The sequence below is a fragment of the Hydractinia symbiolongicarpus genome, chromosome 6, assembly GCF_029227915.1.
Source record: "Hydractinia symbiolongicarpus strain clone_291-10 chromosome 6, HSymV2.1, whole genome shotgun sequence".
Classification (NCBI taxonomy): Eukaryota; Metazoa; Cnidaria; class Hydrozoa; order Anthoathecata; family Hydractiniidae; genus Hydractinia; species Hydractinia symbiolongicarpus.
In genome coordinates, this window is record NC_079880.1 from 13,249,317 (window position 1) to 13,262,670 (window position 13,354).

The following is a 13,354-nucleotide window of genomic DNA, read 5'->3' on the forward strand; positions in this document are numbered from 1 at the left end:
AAGAACAAGTTTGTTATTTATGATATTATTATGTACTAGTAGGTAGTCACTAAAAACCCTGAGAATTCGTCGTTGTACATTTTCCTTATCCTTATTTCGTATGTTCTTGCTTGCCGTTTTGAATTTGGCGTTGCCCAAAATGAAGCCACGGTACAGCCATTTTGTGCAGACACTTATTTACCCTGCGGTCTTTTTATCAGTGAACAACCTGCGAAGCGTGCCCTAGTGAGTTTAGAGTTTCCGCTAGAGCTAGAAAAGCCCTGCAAGATATAAATCTTATCATCACGCCAAACAATAATCAGAAAGTATGGATTCACACTTTTAAAGTTTCTGGCAAAATTTGACAGGTGCTTAAACCGACGACCTTCTTCGCATTCTACCACAACGTTACTAGTCTGACCAAAACAACATGAGAGAAATAACGGAGGAAAAGGAAAGAAGGAAGTTAAAATAAACTAGCATCAAAAAAAATATTTTTTAGCTTCTATTGACATAATGTACGAGATTTATTCGCGTGCTGGTAATTGACTGTTTTGTTGTCACACCTAGGAAGTGATTCAACAATGCAGTTGCTATGTTGTGGTGTGTTTCAACACCATTGCCTTATAGGGACATCAATAACATTCTGTACGTGTCATTTTAGTTGATTACAAACCCTTTGCTGTAACTTACGCATACTGATAAGTGGAAGATCAATTAAGATGAAGGCCAAATATGTGGAAGATCAAATGATCTTCTACTAATACAACAGAAATCGTGATTAAAGTAACGTTTCATTTTGAGTGGTGTACTAGCCTAACAACCAAGCATACTAGCCTGGTTTTTCCAGATAAATAGTCAGCAAGCAACAAGTAAGCAGCCTGTAAAAGAGATAAACGTAAGCAGCATGGCGTGTATATGGTAAATCGTAACGGTGCCTATTGGTTCTTCCAAAAGATAGGGATTGTTGACACTAATAATATCTTTAACAATTTTTTTGTACTTAAAAAACAATTTTTATTTTGTCTTTTCTAAAGTGTCACACAAACAAATTATATTTGTAACATTCCCTCTTAATTATTTTTATTATTAAAGGGGCACTCCAGTGAAAAAAAAAATATTTGAAAAAAAATGTTATTTTGATAAGACAATACATAAATATGTCAGAATAAAACTTTTACAATCGTTAAAAATCTTTATTTATACCTTAATCGGGTCTAGAAACATCTCCAATTTTAAATAAATTTGCAAGGTCGCGTAAAGTTGAGAGAACTAGGTTCAAATCAATAAGAATACGTCACATCGTGCAGAAAGTCCGTGAGCTCAGCAGCACACCTTCTAAAAGTTTGTTTACTCACTGTTGACTTTGTTCGTTGATAAGATGTCTTGTAATAATGACGAAGATTATTACTTAGAAAATATAGAATCGGATAATTTCATGAAAAAGACTTTACAAAGCTACAGCCACACGACTTCGAACCTCTTGTGTCTCACAAGGAAGAAATTAATAATGATTCAAGGTGACGAGGTGTCTTTTACTGACTCAAAGCAACGTTAAATATTTTCTTTTTTAAGAAATAAAAAATATATTTCATCGCCTTTTTTAACATTCTTTTCGTCAAAAAACTTTATCATTTGCTTCAGTAAAAAATTTTCTTACTTTACAAGCCAATTTGTTTTTATTTTGCAGTTCAACAACATTTTTCCTCCGCACGCGCTTTTTTGCGCACAAATGCCAACAAATTTTATGTAACGTTTAAATTTTTTCCGTGATGGAGGACCATTGAAATGCGTGATCGAAAGATCGAATAATGTTCGTGTCGTGATAAGTCGGTAAAACGGGGGTATTAATATTGTATAAATAAAAACCATTCTTATGATTATGTAGGTAGGTCATATTTAGGTAGGTCATAAATGCGTTGCAGAAGCTACTGATAAGTGGTTGTTTTGACAAAGCTGTTTTAGAAACTGCATTATCAGCATTACACCTTAAAAAGTTACATTTACCTCCTAATAATAATTGGCATGTCCTTCCATCAAAAAAACTTCTTTTTTGAAAAACAAAGAATAGAAACTTGAGCGCTACGAAAGATACATGTGTAACTAGAAAACATTTTTGTCGGTTTTTGTATTGGAAATTCGTATAATGTTCTTTTATTTAATATAAAATGTACAAAACGTTATTTGGTTGTGTTCTGTGGATATAAGTACAAATATTAAAATGAGAAGAAATGAAAAACTTGACTGCGTTCACTAGCTACAATATCTTTATATCAGCAAAGTACAACAACGTCAGCTTTCCGTTTACACGAGGAAATAGTAGAGAATTTTTAATCCAGTGAAATGAACAATAACAATAATTCAAATCCAGTGTGATGAAAATGTCCTGAACTTCGCCGCCGCGATGAAAAGGTAAACCAACATATCATTGAGCGCGGTCCAGAGTAAATAGTTCAAAAATTAAATACTTAAATTCTTCAATCAAAAACATGGAAGACGGAGAGACACAATTATGTGGAGGAAACTTAGGAATTCTCTTTGTAATGTTTTATTTAAATAATTTTTTGTAACTTGCTAAAAAACTTGCTAAAAAAACATATGCGTTTTTAATAACTTGTACAGAACAAAAGTGCTCTGCACCTTGAGTCACATATTGCCAAGAAAGAGGAGCCCTGGGACGAGGTTGCCTAGGGACTTTTAAATTGTTATAAAAATTTTATAGGGGACTTCTCCCTTTTTATGTTGATTTAGTCTGGGTATTGATAGCAAAAAGTATTAATTTCACCTGTTATAATTTCCAACATGGCTGATCAAACATGGAGAACATGCGTAGTTCGCTGCTGATCGTAGAAATTTAAATTGAGGTTTCTTATCTACAATTATCTATCCAATCGTACCAAGTCTTCTACTTTCTGAAAATTTATTTAACAATTTCTTTCATTAATTTACACTTCTACATCAACATTACATGATAAAAATGGTAGAAATAAATGTTACTCAAACGAAGATGTTCAAATAGCCTCACTATGCTTCAAATAAGTCGAAAATGCTTCCTACTGTCGTCATGATTGTCGGCAGAGTTTTCGAATGTCGTGATTTTTAAGGCTGTATACAAAAAAATGTCATTTTTCACACTCTCATTTCCAATGATCCTTAAAAATTAAAAGTTGAACATGTTCAATTTTTAATTTTTCAATGACATTTTTTTTCTATTGTTTTAAACCGAATCCATTGTTTTCGCACACGTGCTTGTTGCACGCGATGTAGTTTAGGCGTAAACATAGATAAAAACAAAAATTTGAACAAGTAATTCAGCCGAGAATGAAGACGCAAGAAGCGACCGAAAATTTTTTTGAGATTTGGAGAAGCAAGCCCAGTTTGTGGGATGTTAAATCCCCGTTCTATAAGGACAGAAACGAGAAGGCAAAAAGTTATGAGATATTCAAAGGCAGACTAGGAATGGAAGGTTTGTGTTATTTCGAATGGTTTGGATGAGAAAAGAAAAACATGCATGTTTTTATGATCTGTTTTTCTTTTTAGAGAAATTAGTGAGGATTAAAATAAATACACTGCGATTTTACAGAATATGTACCGACACCCAGTGAACATATATCAAAACACTTATCAGAGTCGAGAAAGTTTGTCAGATCTCAACCCAGAATGTGAGGGCTCACAAAGTGCAGGGTATTAATGTGTGACTGCTAGTTTAGTACGTTTGTTTGATAAATTACTGAACGAAATATATATTTACCTTGAGGTATTTTTCTTTTAATCGCATGTAAATAGCTTCACAAACTTCAGCGATGAACTCTGACAAAGTACTTTTGTGAACGCAAAATAAATACTGTAATTCGGCGTAATTTATTTCACATGAGAAAAACTTCAAAGTTGCAGCTACTTTGACTTAAGCAGGAATTGGGTCTCGCAAATGCTTTGTTTTTTTCTTAATGTCAACTTCTTTGAGATTTAGGAGCTCATCAAAAATATTCGGCGGCATTCTTAAGAATCGCGTTTTTGCAATTTCCTCTACACGCAGTTCATACATGAGAGTATTGTAGATGCCAAGTTCATTTCGCCTATACGGCTTCACCCATACATTTCTTTGCTTTTTTCCCTATGTTTAGCTCTCTTTTTTGATAACATATACACAACAACAGCAGCTGCTATTTCTTCTTCAGAGTCCATGTTGCAAAGAAAACACCCTCAAGTTTTTAATGATAGTGTATTTGCGCCAAAATTTGTCATTTTTAATGTCATTGGTATGTATCATTGGAAAATGATCATTGAAAAATGATAGTGTATTTCAGCCTTTACGCTTTTAAAATCTCGAAATGATATTTAAGTATTTGGCAGTATTTAATTTAGCAAATTTTTTGAAAAAAAATCGCGAAATTAAATACGTTTAAGGTATGGCAGCAAAAATTTGATTAAGTTCGCTTTAATAAAATGAAATATAAAACTACAAACAATTGACCTTTGTTATGCAAGCAAAAAACTCTCTCTCTCTCTCAAGCATAATTTAATTCGCGGCGTTCAGCGTCAGTGTTGGTGATAAGGTCCCCTGTAAAAACAAAATAGTCACCTTACAAATATTACTGCGTAACATCGGCAAATGAGTTTATATTAAAAGAAAATACAAATTAATTGATTTTTTAAAAGCTGGCAGCTAAAAAATGCCTACATTAAATAATCTATTTATGAACATGAGAGTACGTTTTCTGTATACCTGCCTGGTGTTAACATCTTGTGTTTATTTTAACCGAAGTTGCACTGCAATTTTTTTTATAAGGGTATTATATTTTAAAAAAAGGGTTGTTTTTGACATATTTTATTCTTTAACAAGCTTTCGGCTGTATACTACAGCCATAATCACGTTTAACAATTATAAGTATGTTATCTCTTCATATATACAACTTCACGGATCATTAAGATTAAAAAAATTATATGGATGTACGGTATTATTTACCTGTATTGAGCGCTCACCCTGGATTAAAATTCATTCTTGAAGTTTTACCAGGAACATTTTGTAAAGAAATAAGAAACGTTTGCTGACTGTTTTCTATAACAAGAGCACAACATGTAAACTGTATTTTATTACAGACAAAGTTGCAGGAAAGTTTTTTTTTGAAAAATATATTCACCCGAAACACCTTAATGTTGCTTATTCGATTTACGACATGCTGCATACCTGTACTTAAACACTCCACCTTAATGTGTGGCACGGTTTACAGTTCTTATTAATCATTTCTCCAGGTTTTCAACGCCGGATAACACAGTTACTTAGACGCTTAAACCAGTGTTTCTTAAAAACAGCTTATGAACTAGTCTATTTGTGCTGTAAATTACTAAGTGTTTATAATATTCACCTGTAAAGTTTTATATATAAATTTAAGCCCTGTTGTTCTACTGGTTATAACACTCATGAAAATGAGAGATCCAGGCTCACATCCTGGACAGGGCTTAAAAAACATAATTATCTTGCACCCACAAATATATATACCACAAAAATTCCATGTTAAGAAAGGCATTTATACTCGTTCGTCTTGCCATGTATTACAGCATCCTTTCAAAATAAGAGTCACAATAAATTTTTGCTTGCAAACACAGGGTCCATTTCCCACGCTCCACAACCCTTTCTATATTGATTTCTTTGTTTCGGACATTAGACATTAGAATATGTATAATAAATTGTTTGACGAGATATTCGTCGTTTCAGAGCAGTAATTTTCAAACTAAATAAAAGGAGGACCAGAGGTCTGCGCTCCGACTGGGTAAGCAAGGCAAGGTTGGGAAACGCAGTATTAGATCGGCAGAGATTTCACAAAATAAAATCTTATTGGTACTGTGATAACGTTCCTATGACATCTAAATTTCTCTATAGAAATTCTTATGTAAAGAGGCTAAAAAAAACCCGACATAATTGGTACACATTTAAAAATATAACAACGCACTAATAACATCTGTTGCGTATACAAATTAATTAATGAATTAATTGCCGGGTATGAAGGCCTTACAAAGGTAGAATCTGAGTAATTATAGGTCTAAATGTAGCGTTAACATTCTTTCAAATACCCAAGGCTATTTTACTGACTTTTTTTCGTCTTAAAAAAACGTGAGATACAGGTTAGAAAAAAAACGTTACTATAAATTAATCTGCAAAAATGTCGCTCCTATTTTCTCCTTATTCTCCTCCGTCAAATTTTTAAACAAATCTTCTGTTTCTTGTGCATTTCGCGGCGTAGACAAATTAATATTAGACATTTTGTTGTAAAAGATTAAATCATGCAGTCGGAGAGGGTTTGCATTTTGTATTTTGTAGGAAAAAAAAATTGTAGATATTAGTACAATTCAAACAAATGAATGAAACAAAATTTTTGGGTTTTTAATTTTTTTGAGTTCTTTAGTATATATAATTAAAAATTGCTTACAAAGCTATCTAACTTGTTATGAACAAAACAAGAATCAGAACATTTTTAACAGTAAGACAAAAATTAGGACCAATTCACAAAATTCGAAATTATCACTGTACATAAGATTTAAATTTAAGAACACAGAGGCTGTTTTAATTTGCTTTCTTCACCTAAAAACTTTGAATAATTTTTTGCGTATTGTTTACACTTTAGATTTGATGTTTAGATTTGAGCGTCGAATGTCATGGAATTGCTTTTTCTTTTGTATATACGTAAAGTGCCGTCTACGTGGTGTAAAAATGTTGAAAACATTGCGTGTGTTTTGGTTTTGTTTGTCGTACTTTGTAGCATTTGATACTTCGAGTTCGTTATATAGAAGTTTTATTGGCTCAGGGGACGGAAAACTTGGTTCGCTAAATCGAGGGTTCGTTATATTGGTGGTTCGTTATAAGGAGAGATTTTAAAACAATTTCTGAAGGCAGAATCCAAAGGGAACGAACTTTGGTTCGTTAAATCGAGGTATTCGTTATATCGAGAGTCTACTTTATTAAAAAGACGTCATCCACAAGTCTTTTCAAAACTCTGGGAGTGTGATCTGCAGTTGCTGAGGCTGTAGTCTCATGAGCTTTCATATATATTCAGCTACCACAAAGTAAGTTGGGCCACCAATACCCACACCGTCAGGTTGCGTAAGGAAGATATCGTCAAATAATTGCCATGTCTTTATAAGCAGACCAAGGACAGTTTGTCTACAGGCATACGTGTTTTGTTCTCATACTCATAATAATTTAGCAGTAATAATGTATAGTCATTTAGCAATGTCTGCAGCAAGCATTGGATTGTTAAAGAGGGCGTTATTTTATAAAGACTTTCTGAACTTCGCTATAAACACTAAGCGATACTATTTCATATTTAACTTTGTGAGCCATTTTATTTCTTCTTATTATTTAACACGTCGTTTTATAGGCTATTGGAAACTGAATGCATATAATTTAAGTGTAATTGAAAAAAACGATTTACGCGTTAATAACAACAAAATTTGCATTGCTTGCAACACTCCTTCGCGTGTAGAGAGCTTTTGATTTTTTTAGGTTCCTAAATTATGTATAACACCGTCATGGTCGAAAAGGCACTACGTATGAAAGTAATTATTAATTAAACAATGCAAATACTAGTAAATCTAAATTATTATAAGGGAGGATTTCAATTAAAAGGAGTTTGCAGTTTGTTAAGAAACGAATTCAGAATGGAGCGTGTTGAAAATTATGAAAACGAGGAGGCGCTTAAAGAAGTATGGTCCAGAGAATATCAGGATATAATTATTGAAAGTCGACAACATGGAGAAGAAGATATAGAGATGGAATTCGAAAAGCAACAGCAGTTGTATACAAAAATTCTAAAATTTACGATACCGTTTTACGTATTACTGAAGTGTATGCTCCATACAGGCTTGCTGAGAAGATCAACGACTTATATAAAGATAATAAAGACATAAAGATATTAGATTTTGGATGTGGGACAGGTCCAGTGGCAGATAATTTAAAAACATTCGGTTTCACGGATATTGACGGTGCTGATTGCAATCAGGATTTGTTGGACATGGCCCGTGAAAAAAACGTGATGAAGAAATTGTTCGTAGGTAGAGGTGTGGAGGGGCTTCTCGACATTCCATCAGATACCTATGATGTTGTTTGCGCCACAGGCGTATTCTTCGGTGCTGTGTCATATCCTGGCACTGAGTGTTTCGAAGAGATTTCTCGAATTATCAAGAATAGTGGCCAATTAATTATTTTAGCAAAACACAGTTATTTAACTGAATCCTATATAGATTATGACAGGATTAAAAAGTTGGAGGAAAAGGGTGTAATGAAGTCAATTCCTACGAGCTGGGTATAGAACACGTTACGAATGCGAATCGGATCCGAAAAGTCGGGCTGTTTTTTTGAGATACGCAGTACTATGAACCAAGTTGTGCTAACCTGGTAAATCTTTAGTCTGCAACTAAAGTTATGATTTTCGGTAGCTTATTTAGAGTGACAAATTCCGTGTAACAACTTCTTTTAATTTGTTAAGTACATAAATGAATAAAAATAATTTGTGTAATGTTTAAAGGCGATGTCTGCGAGATCTTATATTAGTATACTGACTTCAACAGCAATAACGGAAAGAGTCTTTCTTTCCTTTGTTCCGTCGTTGCGCCAGGAAAGCAGCCTCAAGAGGACCATATGTAATCAGTTTTTATAATAAGCCGTGTAGATGAACATTTACTCGGCATCTTGAATATTAAATCTAGGTTAAGTGGTTGTTGAAATGCAAGAAAAGAAAATTATTAGCTCTTTGGGAGAAGTTTTTTATGATGATAATTTAGTTATATTAAAAAAATTTTCATGAGAATAAACAGTTTTCACCAAGATCTCAAATGTATACTTTGCAGATTCTTTATAGGCAAAAACTTATTAAGCACAGAAGTCTCAACGAACAGTAAAAAATCCTGATTCAGCATAATTTTTATTTTCAAGCAACAGATATCGTAACGCCACATCATTTACAACATTTGGATAGAAATTAAGTTGCTAGCTGATAAAAATTTTTCGGTACGAACAGCCTCTAAATGCGTTGGGACAAAATGCAATCCAAATGTAGAATTGATAACGACCCACGCGCTTATACCATGCGATGTATTTTCGCGAGATTTTAATTTTGCCATTTCCTAATCTGAGTTTTTCTATTATTTTTTCAGATTTCGCGAATAAAAAGTTTCAATAAATTTTACGAGTATATATTTTTGCGAATTGTTAATTTCTATTATATAACTTTCTTTATTCTATATCTTTTTAAAAAGAATATTGAACTCTATCTAGTGGGTTGATTTGATTTCTCTCTTGTTACAAACAATTTTTTTTATAAAAACAAGCGCGCAGCAAGTTTACAACATTTTATCAAATAGTCATTTATCCCTCATTAACGTAAACATGGACCCCTCAATCAGATTTATAAGAGAAACCATCGTGAATAATGTACAAGTACGATTAATACAAGTAAAGTTTACAACAAGAACATCGACGTGAGATCATTGCACAAAGACGATTACTTTTATTGTAATCGCCTTCTACTCTAGGATAAAAACCACAGTACTCTGTAATAGCCAAACTAGAGGTTCTTATGCTTTTATAAAGAAGACTGACATAGTGCTGAATTTTAATGTATACTATATAATAAAACCAGAAATATTATGAAACTATAATTAAAAAAATGAAAGATAAATAAAATTGAAATGTGGGTAATATCGATCACTGACAAACAGGGGAGTGAAATAAGTATCAAAGTGGTTACCGTTAAACATCATTTCACCTTGATAGTACACGCCCCGGTTGTATCAGCATCGATCTTGCCCGTCTTTACGTGCAGGTTGCCTAGACCGGTTCCACCAGCGTAAACCCTCGCGGTCCCTGGACCTGGACCCAGGGTTGCGAAAGAAATTTTCAGTAATTGTGGAAAAACAATATTTTCAGGGTTAAACCTTGCTTGTACCAGTACTGCTTGAAATAACCGAGAACTTAAAATGCCAAAAAGTTGGCCATGACTAAAGCAAGGTTTATGTAAATTCATATCAACTTTAGGGTAGATTGTTGTTATTTGGACAGAAGGACACTCGATATCAACACACAATCACCTCTACGAATACCAGTCAGAATTTAATAATCGATGACATTTGCACGCAGATTGCGAACCATTAACCTTGTACCATTACAAAGACCTTGTTTAAGAGATAGATGTCTTAACAACGTTACAACACATCTAACTTTGACATTTAATTTATGTGCGAACATATAACTTGGAGTTAAGAATTAATAAATTCCATTGGTTAAAAATCAATTTCTTCCTGGTCATCTGAATATTGTCGATATTGTAATATGTGGGCGCATCGTCACGAATCTCGTTGAGATTAATATGACACAACGTGAAATTTGCGCCTCATTAAATTCACTAAAGATAGAAATAACAATTATTTTGATCACTTTGCAAAACGCATCCATGGCAAATTTCAATACAACCTGTATTCAGATGTTTTTGTGCCACCTGACGACTACTAAGGCTTAAAAGAAATTCAGCAAAGACTTCTCCAGCTCCTTCTCCAGCTCTTATGCGTGGGAGAAAAATTCGAGTCAACGTCAAGATTTTTGAGCTTTTTAAAAAAACTTTTACAATTTGTGCTGGTTCAGTTCCTCTTACAACTTGGCGTACTTGACAGAAATCACATCCCTAATAAGTAACTTTATCTGCAAAGGGGATTTCACTATTACATATATTTATATATCCCTAAACGTTCTGTCAATTGCTTCCCAGGCATATTTAAGTTTTCTGCTACCTCTATTAAATTAAAGATGTCCTACCTTTATAGAAATACTGCATTACTATTACTATTGGTTTGGTTTACTTGTACAGCCGTCTGAAACAGGCACTGGTGACTTGAAAAGAAAGTGGACAGTCTTACTATTGTGCAAAAATGCAGTAGCAATACCTGTCCAGGCAGGAACACACAGATTTTTGGCAATAACTTCCTTAATAATGTAACTATACGTAAAAGTGTTACCTGTGTCACCTTGCCCATTAAGGGAGAAAAAATTAACAGCATTATTATTTCATTATCAATGTTAATTCGCGATGTTAATTCGCGAAATAAAATCCTCGCGAAAGTTTAAAAAAAATCTGATTCAAGAAATTAAATCTTCGCGAAGTACGATTTAGCAATAGTTTTTTTGAAAATATATCACGCATATACGAATGTGCCACATGGTTTACCTGTACTTAGCGCCCTATTTCTGCTTAAGTTGTGGAAACACTATAATGTTATATGCGCTTTACTAGATTTACGACATAATGCATACCTGTACTAAAGAGTATACCTGGATGCGTTTGCGGTTCTTTCTAAGCGTTTCTAAGCGTTAAACGTCGGGTCACGCAGTTACATGTGGCTTTAATAATAGCCTGATTAAGCCAGATAAAAAAGACGTGTTGCGGAAACTCGATGATAAGGACTACTTTAATACTGTACGGAAGAGATTTTATATTGTTTTGTTTGAATTCATGCAGCTGCGAATTTATCAATAAATCAACCAATCGTCAAGTCTGTTGTTTGGGTTTTCTTATTGTTAAATTATTTTTGCCCTCGTTCATTATCATATCAGCACTTCAACTTTTTTACGCTCCAGAAAATGACGAAAAAAACAGTCTAAAAAGATGGAAGCAATCAAGTTGTGATTGCGGTCAGTGTTAGATTTAAGGAGTTTCTGTTTTACCTTTTTTTTTTCTTCCAAAAGCCTTTTACTTTTGTAATAGTTGCTTTTGTATACGGACTTCATGTGAAGGTAAACATATTGTCACGTTTTCTACCCATATATACATCTTAAATAAACCAATTTTAAGATTTGGGTTAAGAACGAAGACTTTGAGGTAGCATCCTAAAGTCAGATAGCTAGCTAGACTTATTTATTGCTATTCCTATAAGGTTATTACTCAGTTTTATCATAGGAGACATTTTTTATTTTTATCTTATCTTTTCCAACCTGATTTCTACTTACATGGGGTTGTGGCTGCTGTTAGCTCCAGGACAAAAATGAAAGTAGCCAAGTACAGGGGCTGCAACAAAACTAACCTTTCGCATGCTGAATGCAGTGTTAAGTAGCAAATAACACCCTTTACTGTAATATCACACAGGCTTTCGAATGTGTTTTTATTTAAACTAACAATAAATATTGCAAACTGATTCTGCAAAATAAATTGCTGAGTGATTGTTTTAGGAAATTGCAATAAAGTTTCTTTTAAATACGGTATTACTACGCCTATATGCACAATAACACCGTTTACCTGTATTAAACGCGCAGTCTGACCTTCAGCTAAACCGAAGTTGAACAAATATAAACAAAACATGCAAGTTATTCTAGGCTACGTCAATGACAGCAGTAGCTGTGGAAACGTAGCCTAAAATAACTTGGATAACGTAGGACATTTAACCTCATCGGGACACTAAGCTTATTTTGTAATACAGCTTTTATTGGTAAAATAGGATTATTATATAATAAGACATTTTGTTGTAAAACGAGTCAGCTTCTTTATTACAAAACGAGCCAATTCATTACAAAACGCGGCGCAACACGAGTTCAATTTTCCAAATACAATGATGCAAAACAATTTTTAGAAACATTATCTTCGTTTGCGTTGCAAAACTCCGACTTATAAGGTAGTTAAATAAATAAATAAAAAAGCTAAGCAACAAAATTTGTCTTTATTACTACAATAATTGTATGGTTGATTGAAATGTTTCTTCTACTGAATATGGTAAAATATTTCTATCATTTTTTATTCTTTGTGAAACAGAGGCAAAGAAAGCAAAAGAAGAATGAAAGGCAGGTAAGTAGTTAACTTTGTTACTGGTTTACATGTTCTTTTAATTTTCAAAGCTCAAATTTCAGCTGATGCTGAATTTGCTTCTATTTTTTTACACTTTTCAAGCTTAAAATTTGTGTTCGTACGAAACTCTTACTTTTAGGACCGGAAAACATAGATCCATAAGTCATCTTTTTTCTTGAACGTTAAAATGACAAAATTAGCGAAAAACTTTTTTTAAAAAAATTGTTTCTTAGTAATTTTATACGTAATTTTAGCATTGTTTTGTTCCTATAGTGTATGAAGAAATTCAAACTTAAAACGTCCTAATATCATCTTAATTTTTGGCGAAATTTTAGACTTTATATTTTATAGATTCGTGCATAAAAAAAGTTCATTGGACACATTTTTAGGCATTTGTTTGCATAATGTTAACAGTAAGATTTTTTTGTTGATGAAAACGTTTTCTTTAATGAATCGTTTCTTTAATACCGCAGTCATCTTTTAATTCAGGTTTTTGACCACCTTTTTAAAAAGGCAAATAAAAATCTGTTTCACAGTAGCACACCCTAGGTTAA

At 33.2% G+C, this 13,354-nt stretch overlaps 2 protein-coding genes across 2 annotated transcripts in view; one reads left to right on the top strand and one right to left on the bottom strand.

The window, feature by feature from the left end:
* The window catches only part of LOC130647074 (uncharacterized), an 87,564-nt gene that overhangs the window by 59,215 nt on the left and 14,995 nt on the right, over nucleotides 1-13,354 (bottom strand). The gene's annotated exons all lie outside the window — the stretch shown is intronic.
* On the top strand, nucleotides 7,636-8,285 carry LOC130648054 (uncharacterized). The gene is made up of 2 exons (XM_057454074.1): nucleotides 7,636-7,772; nucleotides 7,838-8,285. The coding sequence occupies exons 1-2, from the start codon at nucleotides 7,636-7,638 to the stop codon at nucleotides 8,283-8,285; spliced, it is 585 nt and encodes a 194-aa protein (XP_057310057.1).